The 25,309-nt window shown below is 41.4% G+C and overlaps 1 protein-coding gene across 3 annotated transcripts in view; it reads right to left on the bottom strand.

Annotated features, from left to right (window-relative positions):
- LOC122846699 (SAM and SH3 domain-containing protein 1-like) overlaps nucleotides 1-25,309 on the bottom strand; it is a 65,961-nt gene that overhangs the window by 8,384 nt on the left and 32,268 nt on the right. For 2 of the 3 annotated variants that reach the window (XM_044143802.1, XM_044143804.1), the window contains 15 exons: nucleotides 13,184-13,312; nucleotides 11,312-11,362; nucleotides 10,917-10,966; nucleotides 8,960-9,000; nucleotides 8,757-8,843; nucleotides 8,504-8,616; nucleotides 7,105-7,197; nucleotides 6,185-6,314; nucleotides 4,582-4,964; nucleotides 3,604-3,678; nucleotides 3,176-3,319; nucleotides 2,945-3,077; nucleotides 2,600-2,769; nucleotides 1,771-1,974; nucleotides 665-815 (listed from right to left, as the gene is read on the bottom strand). In XM_044143802.1, coding sequence (XP_043999737.1) covers nucleotides 665-815; nucleotides 1,771-1,974; nucleotides 2,600-2,769; nucleotides 2,945-3,077; nucleotides 3,176-3,319; nucleotides 3,604-3,678; nucleotides 4,582-4,964; nucleotides 6,185-6,314; nucleotides 7,105-7,197; nucleotides 8,504-8,616; nucleotides 8,757-8,843; nucleotides 8,960-9,000; nucleotides 10,917-10,966; nucleotides 11,312-11,362; nucleotides 13,184-13,312 — 1,954 coding nt within the window. Of the gene's footprint in view, nucleotides 1-664; nucleotides 816-1,770; nucleotides 1,975-2,599; nucleotides 2,770-2,944; nucleotides 3,078-3,175; nucleotides 3,320-3,603; nucleotides 3,679-4,581; nucleotides 4,965-6,184; nucleotides 6,315-7,104; nucleotides 7,198-8,503; nucleotides 8,617-8,756; nucleotides 8,844-8,959; nucleotides 9,001-10,916; nucleotides 10,967-11,311; nucleotides 11,363-13,183; nucleotides 13,313-16,150; nucleotides 16,294-25,309 lie in introns of those variants that run through there. The other variant, XM_044143803.1, reaches the window with a different exon arrangement.

The following is a 25,309-nucleotide window of genomic DNA, read 5'->3' as shown; positions in this document are numbered from 1 at the left end:
GGGCAGACAGTCACATTAGTGTCACATTTATATCTGAGCGTCTGCTATACATACACAATTTCCACACTTTTTCACGAGGAAATTTTCCAAATTCAGTTATTTGCTTCGATAACTTTTTCTTAAAGAAACAGAGCTTTACTATAATTACCACATGAAGGAAAGAATGAAACTTAAGACATAAAGGAAGTATAGAAAGATATCAAAGGCATGAAGGATGGAAGGAAGGAAGGATACCAAAGGAAGGGAGGAAGGAAAGAAAGAAGGAATGATACAGGAGACATGAAGAAAGGAAGCAAGGAAATATTCCAGAAAGGAAAGAAGGAAGGAATGAATGACAAAATGAAGGAAGAAATGAAGGACATGAAAGAAGGAAGCAAGGAAGGATATCAAAGACATGAAGGAAGAAAGGAGGAAATGTGAAAGGAATGAAGGAAGGAAAGAGAAAAGGAAGAAAAAAGAAATGTAGGACTGAAGGAAGGAAGGAAGAAAAAAGTAAGGAAGGTAGGAAGGATACCAAAGACATTTGGTGAGAGCTGGAAAATGACTCAAGCGTGGGTTGAGTATTTTTTCTACCGTTTTGTTTTTCCAGATTTATTCAGAGTTGGACATCACTGTTTTTTCTCCCGTCTTTGCAGGGCTCCTGTCTGCGCCGTTTCAGACCCACCTTCGTACTCCTGCAGCAGCTCCACGGCAGTGAGCAGCACCGCTCTGTGTTGGGGGTCTGTGATGTTCAGCTCGTCCAGGTCCTCCTCCTCCAGCAGCTGGAACGTGTCCAGATCCTCGTAGCCGTTAAACAGGAAGGTGGGGAGATGCTCCTGTGGAGACGAGAGAGGAGAGGACGAGATGTTTTTATAAACTTTGACAAGTCAGACATGAAACTAAATTAATCCAGATTTCAAAGAGCTCCAAATACAGTTTGGAAGATTTCTCATGCATTTGATTGTGTTATCTGGATTTATTATACTCATTTCTGAGCAAGAAGTATAACAAACACAGGAAATGAGAGAAGTAGAAAAGTTTTTCTTGACAATTTGAAGGCAGAAAGGTAAACACTGTGAGCCGAATGAGCCTAAACTCAAAATAACGATCTTTTTCGATCAATAAACACACCATCCGGAGGCGCTACCAGATCGCATTGGGGTGTGTTGGTATTTAGCTGCATTCATTCTCACGCTCGGATAAAATCCAATGAAACAGCAACACTCTTTGGTGAGGAAGTTGTTATTGGAGGAAACAAAATCTTAAAGTTATTTCCAGATTCAGTTAGCCGCTTAAAAATGAAGTTAGTTGAAGAGCAAAAGCTTCAACCTCCAGTCTCCAAAAAAGTTCTTTAAGCCTTGCGTAAACTCATCGGCTGCACGTTCTTCCTGTGTGTAGTCACGTTCTTCCTGTGTGTAGTCATGTTCTTCCTGTGTGTAGTCATGTTCTTCCTGTGTGTAGTCATGTTCTTCCTGTGTGTAGTCACGTTCTTCCTGTGTGTAGTCACGTTCTTCCTGTGTGTAGTCACGTTCTTCCTGTGTGTAGTCATGTTCTTCCTGTGTGTAGTCACGTTCTTCCTGTGTGTAGTCATGTTCTTCCTGTGTGTAGTCATGTTCTTCCTGTGTGTAGTCACGTTCTTCCTGTGTGTAGTCGCGTTCTTCCTGTGTTTCCCATTTTGAATTGTGGTTACAATGTGGTTGGTTTTGTGGTTCCTTCCTCTTGAGATCTTTACTTCAGTACCAAAAACTCCTGCATGTTTCTGTTTGTGTGGCTGATTGTCGTCATGTTTACCTTCAGATTAATGCGCTCCAGCAGCTCCTCCACGGATGTGGGTTTGGGATGCCGGGCCTTTCTCCTCCTGCGCGTCTTCTTGGGCTTCACCTCCTTGTTCAGAACATCCACGTAGATGAACTTGAAGGTGCCGACTTTCCCGTTGAGCATTCCCATCCAGGTGCCCATCGGAGGCTTACTGATGATGTCGATCACGTCTCCACACTGCAAAAAGAGCTTTGGAGTGAGTTTCTTTCTATATATAAGGTGTTCTCCATGTATTGTGTGATTTAGGGTGTTTTCACACCTTTTGTTACATTTTCATGCTGATGCGGTTCACTTTCGTACAGCACTGTGTCAAAAATCCAAACTAATTGAAAACCTGTCCCCACAACCATGGCCTGTGGTGGCGCTGCAACAAGAACTACTGAAGAAAATGTCACACAAACCTCAGAAGAAGACACTGAATGAAACATTTAGTAGATGAAACTGGAGTGGTTTAAGATTTGAGGCTGCAGGATTTCTCTTTTGTTGCTGGTAAAAGACCACAAGGCATTTATCCCATTAGCACTAGATTCTTGAGTTTGTTTTGGTTGTATTTACCCAGAATACCCTGCATTATAGTCCACTTCCTGCTTTTGTTGCGGTCTCTGTTCTGCTTGGCATTCACTTAAACCGCACCAGAGTTCACTTCAACTGAACTGAGACCGTGGTTCTTAAACAGACTAGAGTTCAATCCTTTGGTCTGCATCAGAGTACGATTGCACCTTCACACCTCCCCAAACGAACCGGAGTATGATTGAAGTGGACCAAACAGGGCTGGTATGAATGTGACCTTATTGCAGCGCACCTTCAGTTTCAGGGAGTCCGTGTCGTAGGGACTCGGGATGAAGTCGGTGTGAACCAGCGCACGTCCGCAGAAAGGTCCACGGTAAGGCAGCTCGTCTTCTTCTCCTTCCTCCGACTTCACACTTTCTCTGTTGCTGTTGGACGAGTCGGTGGTGCCGACCGTCTGGCCGCCTACGCAAATCACAAAACAAAGAAAATACATACATCGATTTCACGAGCCCCAATGGGTCAATCAGCAATTTTTCATCTGCTTTCTAACAGATGAAAAATGCTTGGACGATAAACACAACACATCTGGTCAAAGACAAACGTACCCAACCCCACAACAGCGAACCAGCCGACTTACTCATGGAGCTCTGGCCGCTGAGGGAGCTCCTCAGGCTCTCCACGGAGCCTCCTGGCTTCAGTTTGGGTTTCTCCAAAGAGTCCGAGTCGGTCTGAGGCGAGTGGGGGCAGCTGGCTACTCGGTCCGGACTCGACTGTGGCAAAGTAGGGCAAAAATAAAGAGGTTTTTACCAGAGTTGTTAATAGGTTTGATGACCAACAGGTTTGATGACCAAGCCTCAACACACTGTACCTGCTCAGAGAGAGAACAATGGTATCTCTTGGATATGTGTTTTCTCATGGTTTCCCTCACTGACTTGACTTTTTTACCCAGAGAAATCCGTGACAGTGAAGGAGACTTGACTTCGCCTCTCAAGCCACTCTCTCCATCTTTTGTCTAATTTAAAAATGAAAATAAGGAGAAAGGTTCAATGCCTTGGAAAAGTACTCGCACATCACTCTGCTGCATTCCAACCACATACTCTAATATATTACAATGGGATGTTTTAACCACATATTCAACCTCGTTTACCTCTTAACAAACTCAAGTGCAGTATAAATCACTAACTATTGTAACAGAAAATGCTAAGGAAAAGTTTTGAAATATTTAGAAGGCATTAGAGGTTAACAGTTGGTTAGCATAGTGTTGAAGTTAGCCCATTTTAAATTTCAGTAACATACAGTGCTGTCGACGTCAGAAGTGACCGTTTGAACGGAGCGACTGGTCAGGTCAAATCCTCCAAAGCTGCAAGCTCTCTGCGAGAAACCACAGAACAAAACAGCGAAAGTTAAGAATTCGGAAATAAATACGAGAACCGATGGTCTGCACTGTATTTGTTCACTGTGCAGCATTTTACCATACAAGCAGAAACTAATAGACTACACAAGACAACCAAGTCCCATGTCACATAACTGGTCTGGACTGAAACAGGAAGGAAGTAAAAAAAAAAAAAAAAACTGGTGAACAACCAGACACAAGCTCAAAAGTACAATATTTTTAAGACCAGTGAACGTCCGTAAGTCCTATCAAGTGGTGTGAATCTGATACCCCTTGAATCACAGAAACACTATTCGGTCTAGAAGCTGTTACTGAGGAAAGGAAACAAGGTGAGCGCACATCCTTAAGAAGTCTTAATGTATCTAAATGAAGGCCTTAAAATATCTTAAATTCATACATCTAAAATTGAAACAGTTGAAGCTACCGCTAACTAGCTGCTAACATATTTTTGCCAGCTAGTCAGCTAGCTTTACCGTGTCTATCATGGGTAAGTGCAAATTTATCACCACTTGGCTGGACGAAGTTACATTTCTATGGAGATATAGGTTTAAAATTTCTTTAACAGTGGTCTTAAAAAGTCTTAAATTCGAGTTGTTTCATACTGATGTCTACAGTTAGCGATGCTAACTGTGCTGCTTGAAATATTACAACCCAGTTTTACATCTGCATTGTTTTGCATTGGTCACTCTCACACAGTGTGACATAGCCTCTCTTTTTAATATAAATCAGCACCTTTCACTCATGGCTGGAAGCATCGCTAGCAACGTTTAGTTTCCAAAATTGATGCCGGCACATCAGAACATTACAATTACCGTATATTAGAAATCAATCAGAACATTCTAACCAACATGATGCAGTTCTCCAGTACCACCAGTACTCACTCCATGATGGCCAAGCGAGCCCAGAGTCCGATGACGGAGCTCTCCGTCGGTCACCGATCGCGCCATTTTGGGCTCCTCTTCGCTGCACCCCTCCGTTTCAGAGAAGGAGGAGCCCTCGCCGGCCTCCCTCACGTCCTCCGCCACACCGGCCTCCTGGTGAGCGGGGCTCCCGCTGCACTTCCCATAGCTCTGCGCTACCTTCTGGCTGCTGCACGTGTCCAGGCTGCTGGAGGACGGGGACGTGGTCAGGCTGTCGGAGTCAAGCTGCTTCTGCAGAGCCGAAGCCAAGGAGTCCAGGGGACAAACCAAGGGCTTCCTCTGCACACCTGAATGCTGGGAGACGCTGCCATCGCCACAGGGCAGACCATCTACGCTCAGGCTCTCTGGGAGGGTAAAGAAACACGTAAATCCCATGACAACCAGTCAGATTCTTAGTAGAACAGGACTTTATGTAGAGATTGCACAATTACAAACGACTACAGTCTGTTAGCTCAACTGCACAGATGCTAAACTACAAAGAAACGACGCTCATCTAATCTGACCAGAGGTTTAACCAGAGGAGCAACCAAGAGGTCTAGTGGTAACTGAGGAGGAGCTGCAGAGATCTTCAGCTCAGGTGGGGGATGATCTTAACAGGACAGCCATTAGCTTTCACTCCACAAATCTGGATTTTTTTTTTTGAGACGAAAGCCATTGTTGAAAGAAAGCTAGGAGAGCCATGAGAGCAGCATCCTGCTTTGGGGATGCATTTCATCACCGGGACAGAGAAACTGGACCTGAGAAGTTGTTTGTGTGGCAAAAATGTCTGTTTGTGCCGCTGTCATTTTAATAAATGTTTCCAGAGGTCATCAAAAGGTCAACCAGCCAGTCCAAATTTACAAAATCGAATGAAACATGGCGTCAATTTCACAGCAAAAATGTGTTATTTGCACTGCTGTAATTTTTAACAGAAAAAATACAGTTTCCAGAGGTCACCTCTGCCCTCGCATTAACAAAATCAAAAATTTTTACAAATGTATTTTGCTATGTTTGTGCAACTAAAATTTTAGAACTAAATTTTATAAATGTGGCGGGGAGCTGGTTGACCTTTGACGACCTCTGGAAACATGTCCTAATATCCTTAAACAAACTTTTTGCTGCACACATGTTTCGTTTGATTTGAAGAAGGCAACTTCACTCAGATGGAAGCTGGTCCAAAAGTGACGGGAAGATGGATGATGTGAAATACAAAGAAACGCTGGGAAAAAACAGAGAACCGAAACCAGAGAATTGATGCAGAGGTTCATCTTCCAATGAACTGGTTTAGAGCAAACCATATTTATTTATCTATAAGAATCCCCTACTCAGATTTCAAAACTAAATTCAATTCAGAGTTGAAAGTTGTCGACAGACATCTGTACTGATGGATAAACAACAAAGTTCAGACTGTAGCTGAGGCAAACCCCAACAGAAATGCAGCTGTATGTGTGGTTTTCACACTGAGGACGGAGAGAGGGCAAGGTGAACACTTTCACATCACATTTTCAGTTGTGGGGGGAAAAAAAAAACGTTCCATGGTTAGTAATACTTTCATGTGTGTGTAAAGAGACAGAGGCTTCAGTACCGTCCGCTGCGGGCCTTTTGGACTCATCTATTCTGATCAGCTTCTTCTTCACTTTTCGAGTGGAGTTGACCAGTTTGTGGAGCCTTTTGAACGCCGGAGATTCCTCTTCGTTGTCCGACTGCTCAACAGGCTACAAAAAAAGAAAAAGTTTATTGTAACACTGCTGGATATTTCCATCTTAATTTAATTGAACATTTTCTATTTTCACAAACAGTAACACAGCCTGCCTCCGCTTCTCGTTACAGAACATGGTTGCGAGTAAATACGTTGCAGGAAACCACAGAAGTATTACTGTGCATCAGGCAGATGGCAAACCATTAAGCTACGTGTGAAAGCAAGACTAAAATACGGTGTGTGAAAAGGCACGGCTGTGTGCTCGGAAATAACGCGAGCCACCGTCTGAACTGGAAAACCAGCGGTGCATCTAAGTTCTGACCAGAACGAAGGCGGAGCATGTAACCCATCTGGAGACAAAAACGACAGCTGGTTATAAACAGAAAGTTCAGTATGAGGGGAAATTAGAGAGAAAACAACAAATAAAGTTCATCAGAAGCAGAATGGACGTTCCGATGAATCTGAAAAATGTGCACTAATCGCCCCGCTGGTGCATAAAAGAGCTGCGGCGTGCATAACAGTGGCCCAGTGCTGAATCCAGCCGCCCGCTGCAGCACAATGGGGGGTTAGCGCTTTGACAGCAATGAATAGGAGTCCAGCCGGAGCCCTGCGGTTGGGAAAGGGCCCCGAGCTGCAGAGCTTTAGAGGGGCCTCGGTTCATCGCCGGGACACGGGGAGAGCCAAAGAGGGGAAGTGCTGTCAACAGCTCAGCGGCCTTGGCAACAGCAAACCAGAGGCGCCGCTGCGTGAGTTAGCGATTCAGAGGTAAACAACGACCGAGGGGCCTGGAGAGCGGAGAGACTCACGGTGCAGCTGAACGAGTCGTTTGTGCCGGGCCCCGAGGGGTCCGGGGACTCGCACTGGCTCGTCTGTCTGCTCTGGGTCTCAAACTCCTTCAGCTGCAAAGAGAAACAGAAGCTTTTCGGTTGGTTCAGTGAGACAAGGGAAGGTTGTTGTAATAAGCATTTAATTAATTAGGCTCAATAATTTCCAATTGCTTGATTTAGCATTTTTCTCTATCAAAAATTTTACTGTAAAGGTCTGGTGCTTTTATCTAAACTAGCTCCTGTTTTTGAAGGAGAATTTTGTTTACAGAAACTTCATAATCCCTTTTATTTGTCATTTCTATTGTTTTGTTTATTTACTTTGGATGTTTAAAATGTCTTCCAGCTCCAGTGTTAAAGGTTCGTTAGAATTTAAAGTTTATTGATCTGTGAGAATATGCAAGAGCATATTCTCACAGATCAATAAACTTTACTTCAACATGGCCACAAAACAAGAATATTATTGTTTATCGCAATAACTTCAAGGGCAATTTATCACTCAGAGAGTCATGCAGGTAAATATGGTTTACAGTTCAACAGTGGTACATATTTCATTTGTCTTTTTTAGGTTAAATAAAACACGGCTCGACTATTCAGATGCATCTCAATCAATTAGATCTTCAGTAAATTCAACATGGGAAACATTTTTCACACAGACATATTCAAAACATTTATTTTTCTTAATTTTGATGATTATTATAACATCATGAAATGTGAATATAAATTAACTTAAAAAGGATTTTTTTCCCCCCCAGATACCCAAAGTTATGGCTATGCTAACACTACTGAGCTAACGGTTGTCAGTCCTACAGTAAAAAGTTTAAGTCAAAATGGGCTGGAAAAGCTGGTTGTTTACAGAATACTGTATTAACCTTTTTGTATAGAAAAGTTGTGTGGAAGGAAAAAATGTGGTAGCATATGTTTACAAATGACTCCAAGAAAAGTATCCAGAAAATGTGCGATTGTTAAAGTAGGATGAGCTTCCCTAACACCTGAGCAAGTTGATAATCTTGACAGAATGCTGCATGGATGCAGTAATTAATGCAAAAACAACCCAGATCTGGAGCTAACACACTGCTTTTTATTGATATTATGGAACATTAAACTTATTTGAGAAACAGAATCTGGAGTTTTGCTCTGCTGCATTCGTCTAAATTTATATAAAGACATGAAATAAATCCCCCCGTCTTTATTGAAGCTACATAACGAGTTTCAGTTCTGTGTTTGAATTCAACGTTAGGTATTTATCTCCACCTGTTTGCTCATTAAAATGTTTTTTTAAAATAAACTTTTTCTAACAGGTCTTGGTTGATTGTACTAGCTTGGCTCAATTCACTGTGAATTCTCTGTTTTGATAAATAAAATATTTAGAACTCCATACCCGTGCGAGGGCTTCCTCTATCGAGATCATATTCTCCTTCACCATCATCATCAGCTGAATACGTTCTTCGTCGCTCATCGTGATCTCGCTGGCAACGAACCCAACATCATCGCCTGAAACAAACAAGCACACCAGTTTAAACAACAATAAGAACTGAGCCAAAAGTTTGGACACAGAGCTGTGTCCAAACTTTTGGTCTGTACTGTATATTGTTCAATAATTTGTATTAATCACGTTATTATTCTGTTTTTACCTTTTGAAGTCTGGCGCATCACTCCCTTCTGTGACTTGCGGAAACTCTGCCATAAAGACTTGCTCTTTTTCCTCGCATCCCATTTTCCTGAAGAGAAACACGCAAGGAGCTTTTCTAGTTTGACATTAACAATGAAAACCTGATTATGGTATTTAAAGGAAGAGTCGGGGAATATGAGAACTCAGGTAAAAAGTTCTTCGTACCTCCTGATCCATCGTCCGAGCTGGATTTGTGGACAGGAAACCTGAAAACATTAAATCTACATTTAACTTTTGAATCGTTTGGATGTAAAGTCAAACCCCTGACCAGAGCCAGTACCTTCCATCCAAAACTGTTCTCTTCATCCTCAATCCCTTTTCACCATTTTCCACCCCCTTATCAAGAAGTCTTGCCTAACTTCTCCACGTGCGCCACAGTCACAAAGAACAAGCTCATGAAAACCCAAAAGGGATCACAAAAGCGCACTGTGCCTCATGACAACAGCAGGGCAAATTAAAGCGGTGGAAGCAGACGAAGCAGACTCTGTGCTGCTCCGCGTTGATGAACAGAGGTCAGCGCTCTGCGGCCATCGCTGGAACAATGGAGGCTTTTTCTCGTCTGGTTGAGGTTTTGTGGCAGCAGCAGCAGTGTGGCCTCTGAATTCCCCACACACTTTCACACTCCCTCTCTCTGTCTCTCTGTCTTTGTTGTGCATGACTGTCAGTCCCTCCCTCCGCTGACTCCTGTTGTTGTTTCTGTGCATTTGTCTTCAAACACACCAGACCTGCTTCGTGGTGAATCGAGCATTCAGATCAACCATTCTCTTCACAGGATGCATGCAGGTAGAGCAACTACCAGGTACAGCAATAAAGAATTGACTTATTGTATTACTATTTTATAGAAGCCAAATACAATTTAAGCCCTTCTTATAGTTGCCGAGCAGCTGGTTGCATGTTGGACCATCACCCTAATCTTTAACTCCACATGCAGGTAATAAGCTGGGCGGCTCCGAAACGACATTATCAAAATATTATTTTAGGCCCAAATCGTTTGGATTAACTTTACATTCGAGTCTTGTTGCCACAGCAACAGTTTCCACATTAAAGAGGACTGATATCAGTGCATCAATGCCTGGCTGTGTTGTGTTCACTGACCCAAACTGGATTGGATTTCTGAGTTTTTGACAGGCCAGATAATTTGGTACATTTCTAATTCATCATAGTCAACTTGGTTTTGCATTTGAGATTTTTAATGTTATTTTAATTAATCTAGGCTTTTGTTCTCATAACCTTTTAGCTTTCAGATCTTTTAGTTTGAAAGCTAAAAGATTTCCTTTAAAACAGGCAGTTTAGATTATATAAAAGCTACACTACAGCATTCCTCATCGCTACTCCTAAAAAAGTGATTTTACGTTCTGCTGTGCATGATTACATTATAAAAGTGGACTAACTATTATTTTAGCCTCAAATAAATTCAGCAGGCAGTGGAGACCGACAACAGATGTAATTCTACTGTTTCACACTTCCTGAGGTAAATCCCGCCAAAGAACTTAGGAATAAAAATAGATTTTTAATTGTAACTCTGGGATTCTAAGAAGAAAATGTGAGGAATAAGAATATTTTTGATTTGATACACATTTTTCAGGCCTGTGAGGTTATTTGCAACAATATGCTTTCAGCCCACTAGGGGGCAGTATGCGCGTCTTCTGAGTGGATGTGAAAGTTGAGCAACACAAATCCATTCTTTTGTTTCCTACAGCTGCATCCAGATTTATGATAATACTGGCAGTTCGAAAAAAAATGTCTGAACTTTCAGACTCGCTTCCTCTCTCAAACAATCCTAATCGATTAATCACGACTCTTTGGCATTAGTCATCAACTATGTCCGTTTTTATAAACCTGATTCAGCTTTTCGATGACAAAAACCGTGAATAATCCTTATAAACCTTCGGAAGAGACAATGCAGGGAAGGAAGGAAGTGCGGAGGTTACGCAGAAACGCTTCATAAGTGTGACTGCGGGGTCAGCAGGAATGGGAGGAAACGCACGTGGCCTCAGGCCTGACGGAGATAATGCAGGAGGCCTAATCAGGCCGCAGCCCACAGACGTAGATCCAGACTGCAGGTCCTAGATCTGACCCTCCCTTTACTGAGAGAACCGGTCGTTATCGGTTTTCTTTGTACCTTTTCTCAGTCTCTGGAGTCGATGTGCTGCTGCTGAGTCCAAGAGATTCCTGAAAAGATGAGAATCAATCGATGAGCGTTGACAGAGTTTCAAATCTGGATCACTGAAGATCACAAAGCTATTGCTTCACATCTTGTGCTAATGCGAACCAGCAGCAAATAAACTCCCCATGTTCCGCCTCGTGTTTACATCTGTAACAACGCGAAAGCCGCGGCTTCAAGGACAAGCTTGTCCGCCTCCCCAGCGAGTCAGATGCTACTTTTTGGCTTCTCACGTTGCTTTACCCGGAGATTATCATGACCTGGCGACCCCTCCCGGCCGGCTACCCAGCAGTCTGGTCTTGCTGACGCACGGAACAGGAAGCGGCAGCGTCCTCCTGGGGTCTGACACTCACCTGGATCTGAGAGCGGAGGTGTGGCGATGCGGCCGCTGAGTCAACCTTTCCCTGAAACGCAGAGGAGTAAATCACAGTGTCATCGTAATGAAACACTTGGCTTGAGGTTCGTCTGGTTTATATGGTCAGTAAACATTTTCAAAGTGTTACTTTAACGGTTGTTTAGCCACGTCTGAGCCCAAACAGGGCAGCACACCAACACCTACAGGAAGTTAGTTTAGAAAGTGCAGTTTTTTTTCCCCCTCGACGCTTAAATTATAGTGGATGTAAAAATATCCACTATTTTTACATCTGACTCTGATAAAATGTCAGATTTTTGTCCTTTTTTCCACCTTTGGTAACACAAGCAATAACAGCAAGGTCTGTCATAATAAGCAATAAATCAATTTACCGCAATTAAATTGAAAAGATTTTAAATTTATTGTTTTTCTCTTCTCCTTCCCAAAGCTGACTAAATCTTCAGTCTGGTCTTTTGGTCTCAAATAGCTCTTATTTTGAAGGACGGTTTTGTTTTACAGAGACTATTTGTTGTTTCTGTTTATTTAATTTTAATATTTTAAATGTCTTCCATTTCCTGTGTTAAATGTTCATTACAATTCAAACTTTATTGATCTGTGAGGATGTGCTCTTGCATTATTTTGCCATTATATTACTTAAAAATGGTCTCAAAACAACAATGCTGTCATTTATCACAATAACTTCTGGGACAATTTATCATCCAGCAAATCTGTTATCGCGACAAGCCTAAATCCGCATTCAGACTCACTGAAAAAGAGAATATAAAATACATATAAACACAGAATAAAGGATATAAATGTTGTACAGTAAGGGCAACATCACTGAAAAAATAAAACAATACATTTAAATCTTTTAAGGGGGAAAATGTATAAAAGGAAAAAAAATCCTCTGCAATAACAACAACAACAACCCTGAAACATGGTGGGGGCAGCATCATGCTGTGGGGCCACAGAGTCAAAATTGTTCAAATCTTCCACCTTATTCAAAATAATGGGATGAAAACTAACATTTTGGAATGGCCTAGTCAAAGTTCTGAACTAAATGCAAAAGAAAATCTGTGGGGCTACATGGAGAGATTAATAGATGAATATTATTTTAATCTAATAGATTTGGCAGATACAGTAAAGCTGAGGCATTAGGAATGATTCCTACTGACAGACTGAAATAATTAAAAGATGCTTTAAAAAAGTATTATTTTGTTCATTTACTTAAATATGTATGTATTAATGTATCTTAATGAAAATGTCAGCAGTCAGCATCAGTGCAATGTTGGAGTTTTATTTCATTTCAAATATAAGATGTTGTATAAAATAGGCAAATTAGTATTAAATCAATGTTTCAAAGAGTTTTTAAAGCTGGAAAAGGTGCCACAGAAAAGTTAAGAGTATCAGTTAATTAAGTTAACATTAGTTTAAAATGGTCAAAATATTGCAACTTTTTTATTTATTTTTTTTACGCGTGCCTCTCTGAAAGATTTGGCTTAAAATGTGCAAATTAAATGTCACTTTAAAGATAGAAAATTGATGTAAACTGTTTTATTGTGATTTAATTCGACCTAAAAAACCCCACAAAAACTGACAGGAGCGCAAACACATCTGTGTGAGAGGAAAATAAATAACCGTCTTTTGTAGCTTGTAGGAGAAAATAGCACCCTGGAAAGACAAATCCCGTTATTGAGGCTTCTGGTGTTTACAACGAGCTGCACACCTCCACTGCAGGCTGCATATTTATCCCGAGGAAGACATTTATTCTTCTCTGCTACTTGAACCAAGCAGATTTTTCCAGTGACGTCAAACTCGGGGAAAAAAAAGAAAAGAAAAGAAAACAAAACAAAACAAGTAAAAGATTCCTCACCATCTCCATCTCTTGCACTAATTTGCGTTTCCGAAGCTCCTCCATCCGTTCGCACACGTCGCTGAGGGAAGTGCCGTAGTACTGCGAGTACTCCTGGGCCAGGTCATCAAGGTTCCCCACAGAGCCATCCTGCCACACACACACACAGGTGTCACCAAACAGAGGAACAAAACGAATCCCTCTCAGCAGCAGCCACCGTCGAGATAAGCCATTGTTTGAAACTTTTGCCGTCGTCGGTGGCAACACAGACAAGCAGGAAGTGGGAGAGATAAAGCACCAGGAGGGCAGAAGCTGTGATAAAGCCAGTATCTTCACCAGAGCCGTCATGTTCCTGCTCAGATGTGACCCCTGCGGGGGAAGGAGAGGCTCCGTCTGACGCAACTCCCACACTCACCGTCCTCGAAGCCATGGAGACTCGACCCAAGAGGCCGCGGATCAGCCTACCGTGAACCACAAGGAGTCGGTCACTTAACTCCGCTTCAGGCTCCTCCAAATGTGAAACTCAGAGGTTTTGGAGGTTTTTGACTGTGTGATAGGTTCATTTTTCAGAACACACTCTTTCCGGTTAATGTGTAAAAAAATAAAAATAAGTATCTAGTTTTAAAAAAAAAGAAAAAAAAAAAAGAAGAAAATGTCTCGCTGGTTGACACCGATTACCAGTTTCCTCTGATATCTGATCTGTTTCACAGTTCAGGTGTTCTTCCTGTGTGATTGGGTTCTGTTCAACTTCATCACGAGTTTATCCTGGTACTTTATGGAACTATTGCAATGATGATAAAAAAAAAACAACCTACTTACCGTCTTCTTTAGGGTAACTGTGTGGCTGTGAATGCATACGGCACAAAAACAACTTCACCCATGTTTACAAATCTACTGACATTTACCGATGCTCTTGTGGAACAAACTGGACAAAATGATGAACAGAACATTTTTAATAATGTCAGTTTGCTTTTTAACATCTTCAAGGGAAATTGAAATTTTCAAGATAAACGATACAATATGGAAGGAAATTACTAAAGAGGAATGAGGAAGAAAGGAAGGAAGGAAACAAGGAAAAAAAGAACAAAATAGAGACAGGAAGGAGAAAAAGAGGACAAGAGAGACAGAAGAAACAAGAACACAATTGAGGAAGCAAAAAGATAGAAAGGAAGAAGATTGGAATGAGGACGGGGTCATAAGAAAGAAAGGAGACAAGGAGGAAAGAAAAGGTTTGATGGAAGGAGGGAGGAGGAAGATAAATGGGGGCAATAAAGTGAAGCAGAAAGGAGACAGAAGGAAAGAAGGAACTAAAGGTGAAGGAAGAATGAAGAGCATAAATGGGAAGACTGGAAGGATGCAAGGAAAGGAAGAACAGAGAAGGAAGGAAGAAAGGATATTTGGATCAAAAAATAACCAAAAAAATCAGGAATAAAGGGTGGAAGAAGGAAACTTTTAGGGTCAAGTAAAACATTTTGGATCCTTATTCACACCTGGAAAATGTTTAAATCAAATCCACACTTTACATTTTTAAATGAAATTCAAACAAGGTGCATCAAAGTGTGTGGAGTTAGTCGATGAGCTTATAGTCTGAAAAATAAACAAACAAACAAACAAAAAACAAAGCAGCTCCTTTGATCCATATAATGAACAAGACAAAAATCTGACTTTCTTGATAAGAAGTCTTTTGACCTCTTATCCGTCTTCAGAAACCAAAACATTAAAAAAATTTTTTGGTTTCCAGGAAAACCAAACCAAACGGCAGACTATAAGCTCCAAAAACCTGGGAGGCTTCAGGACTGAGCTCACAAGCACACGCTGCGTCTGTAATAAGCAGGTACTACGCTCATAAACCGCCGCACAGATCATCATCATCATCATCATCATGCCTCACCCTGACCTTATGCAAATGCTCCGACTGCAGTGGAAAGCGATACTCTGGACTCCGTCGCCTTGTGTCAAGACAATCCGTGACTGGTCCGACTGTCCAGAAAAGAGAGGCCCATTCATGGCGACCCCGGTTCCGAACGGCGTTGAGAAATCCTGCCTGCTGTTCATACGCTCAGTAAATAAGAGGAAGAGCGGGTCTGAGGAGCTGCGCGCTGTGCCTGGCAGCAGCCACTCTTCTGCCTCCAAATGCCACCGCTTCACATAAGCAGCTCTTTGTACCGGCAGCCACATGATATCGCAGCAGCCTCAGCGTTTAAATCAGCTCTTATATTGTGCTTAAAAGCTACTTTTACTATGGTTATTTCAAGTGTACCAAGATATCTGCTCTAGTACGAATTAGTTGTTGGTTTTTTTGCAGTGTTTTCACAGCCGTCCGCAAATGCTCGGTGTTCAGGCCGAAGCTGCAGGGTGACACTTCAGCCACAGAGGTTTTAAAAAGAAGAGTGCGGTGTCACGTTTCTCAGCATCACACAGCGAAACAAAAGATCTGCATTGCCCTGGGGGTCCAGGGTGTGAGTGTTTGTACAGCTCATCTGACTTGTCTTCAGGAAACCAGGCCAGTCGTGTACTTCAGGATGTTAGGAGACTTTGTTCCTGGGTTTGCTTTCAAAAGAACTTTTCACAATAAATGATTGACTGAACGTGAATGAAAAGGTGGACTAAAACTAGAGATTTGTCTGAAAAAGAAATATAAGGAAGGCCACATCTGGATAGATGCAGGACCGGCTTTATGGATTTTGCTTCAAGGATGTTTGAAAGTTACAGAGTTACAGTTTTGTGTGTGTGTGTGTGTGTGTGTGTGTGAGGGGGGTATGTTTTAAAGGTTCCCCGAGTCGTCAAAGTGAAATAATGACCTAAAACAGAATCAAATCCACACGTCAAACGGTCAAAAAGCACGCACAACGTCTCACTCTGTAGCAAGAAAACTGATTTCTTCAATGAATCTCTAGAGGAAGAACCACATTTACAGGATCACATTCCAGCGCAAAACATAAAAAAAAACATATAAAAACCCCCCAAAAAAACAAAAAAAACACTCACCACAAACAGGCATCTGGCTGCCAACAACAGCTATCCAGCAGAAGCGGCAGCGTTTAGTCCTCCCACAGCTCTGTTTAGCGAAACACTCGGTTCAGAAACTTAACTCAGTTTAGAGAGCGGAGGACAATACATCCTGCAGCGAGAGGAGGAGTGGAGAGGGGAGCCCAATGCGCATAAATTAGACAGTCTGGCTGCGGGGAGGTTGGGGAATTTGCAACCACATATGACGCTGGTTGCAGCTGGGTGGAGCCGTCGACTCGCTCCAGCTGCGGCCCACAGAGAGAACTGGCTGACTCATGGATCTGCTCCTCAAATAAACCACCACCTCGAAGTGCTGCTCTGCAACTGCAGGGAGCGCTCCTCTGTTCGCCTCAACGCACGACTCGGCACACAATGATGAGGCGAATTATATGTCAAAAGGCAGGTTTTGACTTCTGGTGTTTTACATACTAATATAGGTAAAAGTAATCATTTTATTTAAAAAGAAGGTTAAATTTAAAGAGCGGCGATTCAAAACAAACGAGATAAAACCTATAAATCATCAAACTGAGTCAGGACTAAATCACAATCAGATTTCCCACAGTCTCTCTGAGGAGGCAAGTCATTTCAAAACAATTTTGGATACAGAATGAGTCTTTGGATCCTTGCCTCGCTAAAACCGATGGCACTACCAAATACGGATGAATCCAACCAACAAGATTCTTTAAATATTTTCCCCCAGTTTATAAAAAAATTTGGTACTTTGGTTCAATGTTAGAAAGATCCCAGGATGAAAGGGACAAGGAAACGTTCCACTTAACGCCACAGAGTTAAGTGGACTCTGTGGCCCAGAGGCAAACTGTGGAGGCAGATATGGCTGTTGTTTGTGAGCATAAAGTTTTCCAACTATGGTTCTTCCTTTTCATGTTCTGATGCCGTCTGTGATTCGCATTAATACAAAAACACAATCAAAACCACTTTCTTCAAACATTATTCCCAATGACGACCATATTTTGTTATCCATAACATGTTTATCCATCCATCCATTTTCTGTTCACCCTTTGTCCCTAATGGGGTCGGGAGGGTTGCTGGTTCCTCTCCAGCTACGTTCCGGGTGAGAGGCGGGTTCACCCTGGACAGGTTGCCAGTCTGTCGCAGGGCAACACAGAGACATACAAGACAAACAACCATTCACACACACACTCACACCTAGGGAGAATTTAGAGAGCCCAATTAACCTGACAGTCATGTTTTTGGACTGTGGGAGGAAGCCGGAGAACCCGGAGAGAACCCACCATGCACAGGGAGAACATGCAAACTACATGCAGAAAGACCCCGGGCCGGGAATCGAACCCAGGACCTTCTTGCTACCAACTGCACCACCGTGCAGCCACCATTACATGTTTATCATTAGATTCAATTTTATTTTTAAGGTTAAATTGCATATTATTGTAAGAAAACTGTAGATGGACTTAGAGTTTGTGTGGCATGACAGACTGTGACAACAAAATTATGCATTGGCAGCTACATTTCTGTGGTGAATTGAAATTGTTGCAAAGTGAGACTTTTGGCTACTTCCATTCACTACTGTTACATTTCATACAACCATGGTTCACCAATTTACAGTAGTTTGGTGACATAGTTGCTAAAAGAAAATGCACCTGCAGGTTACAATGCAGGTTTGAAGTGGTGAATTACAAACAGATTGGACTCACAATGCAATTTTAAACCTGCGTGGTTTGCCGGTCTGCTAGGTCTCTCAGACATTTCTACTGCCTTCCTCGTCCTCACTGGGCAAATCATCTTCATTTTATGAACTCAAACTGAAGCCAGAGATTATAGTAAGAGTCTTGAATGACCATTGTGTCATGCATTAACGTCCAAATTTAGAGTTTCAAATGTAACATTAAAATGCTTCAGCAACATTTGGCCACAACCACAGCTGGCTGAAACGGCCTTTTTCACACCTTTTCCTAACTCAAGACATAAAAGTGAATGTGACTATCAACAGCAAGAAGCCAGTACTGCAAAAAAAAAAAAACCAACAAAATATTACCAAGTATCTGTGGTCTAACTTCTAGCTTAAACATCTTACTGCAGGGGTGTCAAACTCTTTTTTGTTTTGGGCCAAATCAAGATCCCCAACGCTCTTAAAGGGCCGGTTGTGCCAGAATGTATCGATGAAACCCGTTCACCAACATTTACAATATCAATGAATCCTTAAAATTAAATATTATTGAACATCTCTTTAGTCCCTCCAGAATTTTGTGATTCTATTTGCAATAAAAATCAGTGCTTGTGGTGCTAACTTGAAAATATTTGTGATATCTGCGCTTGTTTATCACGGTAAAAGCAACTGTTTATTATTCGCTGTGTAGATCATGGACTATAATCTGACATCAATTAAGGCTGAGGCAGCTGTTTAATTCAACAGTTTTTGACAATTTTTGCGAAATATCTGCACTAAACTCCCAATTATGTATTAGCGTTAAAAAGTGCAGGGGATTTGTTGATTTTGTGTGAATCTTGACAATATTTCTCAAGAAACTGAAGGGACTAATTGATATAATTTGGCAGGCCACAGATAAAAACTACATTGATTTGATTTCTAACATAATATTTAAGACTAAGTTAATGTTTAGTCAAGAATGCAGAGGGCCACATAAAACGTTATGGCGGGCCACATGTGGCCCACGGGCCTTGAGTTTGACACATGTGTCTTACTGCATTTGAATCAAGACAAAACTAACTTTTTTCACAAGAAACAGGAGCTTGTTTTAGTGGGGAAAGTGTCTTGTTATAATTGAAATAATCTGCCAGTGAAACTAGTATTTTTTTTCTTAATATTATTAAGGAATTCCTTACTTAAACAAGCTCCTATTATTTGCTGAAAAGTTGCTTTCAGGGTTAGTTTCTCCTACATCAAGTTTAATAAGATGTTTGCGCTTGAAACTAGACCAAAAACGCTTGGTAATATTTTGTGTTTTTGCAGTGAGTAGACAACTGAAAAGAGACAATTTATAAAAATAACGATATATTTGTTCTTCCGATGTGCATGACTTTACTGTTCTATTGTAGTTTTAAATGTCTTCCACCATCCATGTAGTTTTAAAGTTTCTAGCAAAGCCTTAAACTGTGAACTCTGTACCAAGACAAAAACCTAGATTCTGTTGTAGATTTTTTTTCTGTACTTGCCACCAATGTTCAGCTGGCAGACAGGCGGCCTCACATTTTACCCAAGAAAATCTCAGCATAAAGAGGAGCTTGTGGTCAACTGGCTGACTGAAGGCTTCCCAGTTACAAGTGCTTTTAAAGCAGTCCAAAGAACAACCATTCCCCACCATCGCTCTCAATTATAAAACATGATCACAAGCCATTCGTTTTTGTTGTTTTTTTTGTTTTTTTCCAAATGTGTGTCTCATCTGTCTAACAGATGTTCCTCAAAGTTGGTTTCAGATTAAGCTGCCTACATCTCATTAGGGAGAAACGGCTCGCTAACTTAACTGTCTAAAATGTTTAGCCTTGTTGTAATTTAGTCAGTTTTCTCATTCAAAACTGAACTAGCATCTGAGACTTCTGTTTCTATGTTCAGGATGAGCGACACCACATTGCGTTGACATGACCACACTTAGAAAAACTGTCAGCTCTATTGTACTGCAAAAACACAAAATATTACCAAACATTTCTGTCTAGTTTATAGTGCAAATTCCCCAATAAACTTGAAATAACACCAAAGTAACTTTGCAGCAAGATACAGGAGCTTGTATTAAGTCAATAATACTTGAATATGGATAAAAAGTACTGGTTCAATTGGCAGATTCTTATTTTCTACACTTAACTTGTTTTGAGAGGGGTATTCTTTTTTGCAGTGTGATCACTTTTAGCATAGCATGATACACTCTAAAAACCTAAAGATTTCTTTACGCTTAAATGACGGGCAGCAACGATGGCTTCATCATCAGAGGTCTTTCCCGCTTGATGTTGTGGAAACAGGAACACAGGAAAACAGCCACCAGCTTATCAATTATGACATGATTTATGTGCTCTTTTAAAGAATAAGAAACCTTATGTTTTCAGTTTAAGGTTATTCATTTAATTTTAAAATGAATTAAACGATTGATAGTGGTAGTAGTAGTATCTGTATTACTACTAGGTGATAAATAAAATGTTATAAAGTATATAATTTGTACTTTCTATAATATCCTGATTCCATAAAACACATTTAACACATCTCTGGAGAGAGATGTGAAAAATAATTACTGTTATTACTGCTATTGTCAACACAAGACGTGTGCAACAGCTACCAAGCAACCCCCACCTCAGAGGAAACGAGCATAAATAAAAGACACAGTTTCAAAGAAACAGGCCAGCAGTATGTAATCCGCATTAATGTGTGGATGCTGAGCACAGACCCGTATACATTTGTGTTCACGCAACACACCAGTAGGGGGCAGCAAATGGTTACTTACGTGCCCCTTTCCCAGGTCACAAGAGTGCAGAGGCATGAGGGCAGGAGGTGACGACTGTGAGGTGAAAATAAAGCAGACACTTTGGATTGAGGTGAAAGTGAATGATTCATGAGAGCACAGCCGTAGGATTTTCTCCCTCTGTTAAAAGCTGTCGAGAGAGTTCAAATGAAAAAAAAAAAGAGAGAGGCGCCTTTACAGATCCTTAAAGCATACATTATACATTTGCTTGCGGTATTACTCAGTGATGTAACCGGGGTCAGCGTCTTATGTTAAATTGTTCCGCTTTAGCGCGCGGACCCTCGACTCCAGAGGGAGGAGCAGGAGGCCGGAAGCAGGAGTCCGACCTCCCGCTGCAGATTAGGTTGAGCTGCAGATGGATGGAGGAGACGGTGAAGGGCCCGGTTCAGCGCGCGGTGCCAAAGGGCCGAGGGAGCGCGTGCCAGAAAGGTCAGTTTTCCGCCTGGCTACACAGCAGCGGGGCGGCTCGCCACCTCCACGCGCGCAGCGGAGGTTGGAGACGGACGCCATTCCTCCGTGTCAGCCAGCCAGCTCCGCTTTCTGTCACAGCCGGGTCTCCTGACTCTGTGTGCGCCAACCTGAGCGCTCATCCGGGCTTTGATCGCAGAGGGCGCCGCTCTGCACTCGAGGGACGAGGAGGAAGTCGACCGGCACTCAGTCCCTGAATAGTTATAGAGCCTGACCCGCAGTAACACTGCTGGAGATGTGACTTCATGTTACAAAGAGCTGGTATTAAGTTTTTATTAAGTAAGTGGAATTTAAAATTGCTCAAATTATGTTTAAGGCATCAAGTAAACGGCTGGCTGACCTCTTATGTTTTATGAAAGAGAAGGAAGATTTTACTTAAACTCAAACTTAAGGATTCATAGTTTATGAACAACAAGAAAGAGCTTTTGTATTTCGATTCATGATGTAAAATTAAGTTAAATGAGGAGTTAAAATACAATTTAAAAGGAAATGTAAGGATTTTTTTAACAAGTTATAGAAATATTGGTGAGAAATATTGATAATATTAGTATTAGCCATACTAATTCTAAGCTATTAGTATGGCTTCACTTTCCATAGTGAAGCTATTAGTATGTGTGGGTATGGATGCATTTAGACATATGTAAACCCAGATAAAAAGGAAAATGAAGTAATCTATGTCTTTTTTACTTTTTTTATTTAATAATGAGGTTTCTTCTGAAAACATGGTGTGAGATTATGGGGTGGGAGTTCATAAGTTTCTTACTTTTCCTACTCCTTTTTGATAATGTTAAGATTATTGTAGTACAAAAATAAGAGTCCGTTGCACTCCTTGTTCATGTGAGTTCATACTTCCATCATGTTCAAATAAAACAAATAAAAAAATAGGTTCTGTAAATATGCAACATATTTTCCTCTGGGGAAGAAGTTAGAGTCGCCCTCTGCAATCTGGCACCAACAACAGTTTACAGACGACTGGTCAGCGGTCTGCAACCTGCGGCTCTGGATACAACTTGGTGAAAAATTTGGACGTCACTGACAGGCCGTGCAGGCAGGAAGAGTCTGGAGAGATCCAGAACTCAGAATCTGGAGATGTTATGACAAGAAAAACACCATCCATCATGCAAATCCACAAGTGTGGCTTTTATGGTAAAGTAGCACAAGAATTCCCCATTTGCTGTTTGCCAGAGACCAGGAGCACACAAGCTGGAAGAAAGAGACACCACTGCATGTGTTGGCCTGCGTGCAGAAAGAAAAACAGCAGCGTGATTTCTGCGTGTGGAAGAAATCACAATGAACCCACTGACTCCATGGTGAAACATAGTGGTGGCAATATCATGCTGTGGGGGTAGCTTTTTCTTTCAGGAAAGCTGGTCAAAATTGATGAGAACATGGATGGAGGTAATAGCAGAGCAATCCTGGAAGAAAACGTCCAAAAGGCTTCAAAAACGGTTGGTAAAAACTCTGCAGAAACTACTGCATATCATTCACTTCTTTTAGGAAGGAGCAGCTCCTCCAACTGCTCCTTCCTAAAGAATCACTTCACCTTCAAGTGAAAAGTGACTCTTGAAAGAGTCAACTGAAATGCAGAATGCTACAAATGCACGCCACACTTTTCAGAAGTGAAAACCTTTTATTCCTTTCCTTGCACTTCGCAATTACACATAACTTTGGGTGGTGCCACAAAGAACCCCATAAAACACGCTAACGTGACTCATAGGGCTGCACAAACATGATTAACCCTAGCAGTCAAGCTTTAAAAAAAAAAAGAAAAGTAAAAGTCTACACATAAATGCAGTCATTATGCAATCAATCGGCAGCTTTACATGGACACGGTAAGATTTTACTTCCATACCGAAGCACCGAGAGCCGAGAGCGACAGGATCCCCTGGAGGGGAAGAAAGAGGATCAGTGGAGGAGCTTAACCATTCATGTCTGAGTGGTTAAGTGGATTCTGACAAGCCCCAAATGCAGGTTTGATGAGAGAGGTCGCGCTGTAACATAAAAGATGCAGAGATGGCACAGAGAGCAACCGGTCTTGTTTGAACTGCATTAGCGAGGTCCGTATCAATCACTCGTGATCCCGTTGTCGCCGAAAATTTCTCTCATCCAGAAAAAAATAAAAATAATAATAAAAAATAAAAAATTACAGGACTCAAGCTATAGAAATGAAGAAAAAAACATATCGGAAGAAATGAAATAAAATTATCTTTTTTAGCTAAAAGATACACAAAACTAATGTTCAAACGATTAATCTCGATTAACTGATTATTGAAATAATCAATTTCAAAACTCGGCTTTAGCTTCACCTGGTTCAAAATCACTAAATGAAAGCTATGTGATTGCAGTTAAGCAATGAAATGTTTATTTTCTTATTTTACAAAATAATGTCTTTCTAATATTGTATAAAAAATGCTAAACTGGTTAAATGACAAATCTGTAGATTGTGCCCGATTAATCAATTAATCGTCAGAATAATCGATTTCTAAAATAATCGGTAGTAGCAGTCCTACACATAACAAATCAGTACCCAAAAAAACCCGAATAGTCTCATTGTTTTCTGGCATGCAGCAAAAATATAAAGATCATACCACCAGCAGAGACCAGCCTGGGAGCAGATTAACAACAGACGGGAGTGAAACTCCAAAGAAGATTAAAAGGGCAGACAGGAGGCAGATTAAAAACAAAAAAAGCCTTTTGTCTCTAAAATGTAATCATTGGGCTTGTTGGAGATTTTACACATTAGCTGGAAATGAAGCTCTCTCTTGTTAATAAGAACTTTTCAGCTGAGAAGTGTAACACACCCCTGTTAAAATGCTGTAAATAAAAACATGGAGATAAACGATTTCAGACTTTTCACCCCTATAATGTATCGTATACAATTCAATTGAAATCTAAACAAACATCTGAGGAGAAAAATATTTTTAAAAACCTGGTTGAATTAATGCTTTGACATCGTTTTGATTTCAGCATTCGGTTCTCTCCGTCAGCATTTTAACTTGGTGATATTTGCCATATAAAGTTGATTTAGTCCTGAACTCTGAACAGTTTCTTGTTGAGTTTGAGACCAACTTGTATTGACTGCCATACTGATAAAATAAAAACCACTGTGGACGCTGGCTCAACACTGACTGGCCATCGGGAACTGTTCAGAACTTTATTAACTCAGTTCAATATAAGCCCAGAGAATGACTCTGCCACCACCATGTTTTAGTGTAAATATGTTGGGGGAGTTTGTGTTGCACCAGGTTGTTTGTGCCAATTATGACTTTTGGGATCAAGTTAATCAGACTTACTATTAGTATGTAGCACCAGGGCCAAAACATGTCTTTTGAAATACCATTTGTCCTGTATTTTGGCTAAATTGTGCGTATTTTGTCTCATATTTATGAGTTGCATTGAATGTCACTTGGTCATCCCTCCAAACAAGAGAATGAGCGCTAAAACTGAATTAAATTATTCATTTAAAGGTGACAAAGCGTTATTTAAACTTTTGTCCTCTGTAAATTTTTCATCCTGAAAGATATTTGCTCGGTTGTCCAGGATAAACGCTGCATTGAAAGAAAGGCAGAAACGTTTTTTAAATGAATTACGATGTACCGCTGCTGTATAAAAATCAAGAAGCTCTCGGCTTTAAAGTGCATCGCGATCCGTAGCTGAATAATTTGTGTGAGCCCGTCGCTTCTGAAATGGGCCCGCGATTGTTTTCGGAGTAGCTTTGAAATTTCTCCAAAGCCTTGGAGCGTGCTTAATTCAAAGATCAAATGGTAAATTTTATTCAAATGGCAGCGACTGAAATCCTGTGTAAGCTAAATCCCCTCTGGATGGCGACGTGTTTGCAGTCTGGGTGGCATGCAGATTGTTCTGATTCTTCGGAGCATGTTTAATGTAGCAGGGCTGAAAACAAACACAGGACCCCCCCCGGCCCCCCACAGCTCCCAAACTTTCCCCTTCCCTTCAAAATTCAACACAATTCACACCTGGAAACTGCACAGGGCCTTCACTTCACTAAAAAGGCTCTATGAACAGCGCGGGGCTTGATGCGGAGCAGCCTGTGGATTGTTCACAGTCCGTGGACCGTGTTTAATTCGGAGGTGCTGAAATCGCTCCATGTGCCCCTCACCCTAGTGCTCGGGTAATTACCCTTGTGTGACTGTGCCGCGATCCCCCCCGAGACACGGCTGCCGGCGCGCTGCCTTCCCGGCTGCATCGGAGTGGCAGCCAAGGC

This window comes from Gambusia affinis, linkage group LG16 (assembly GCF_019740435.1).
Source record: "Gambusia affinis linkage group LG16, SWU_Gaff_1.0, whole genome shotgun sequence".
Classification (NCBI taxonomy): Eukaryota; Metazoa; Chordata; class Actinopteri; order Cyprinodontiformes; family Poeciliidae; genus Gambusia; species Gambusia affinis.
Note: the sequence above shows the minus strand (reverse complement) of the source record. Positions and strands in the feature narration are given on the sequence as shown.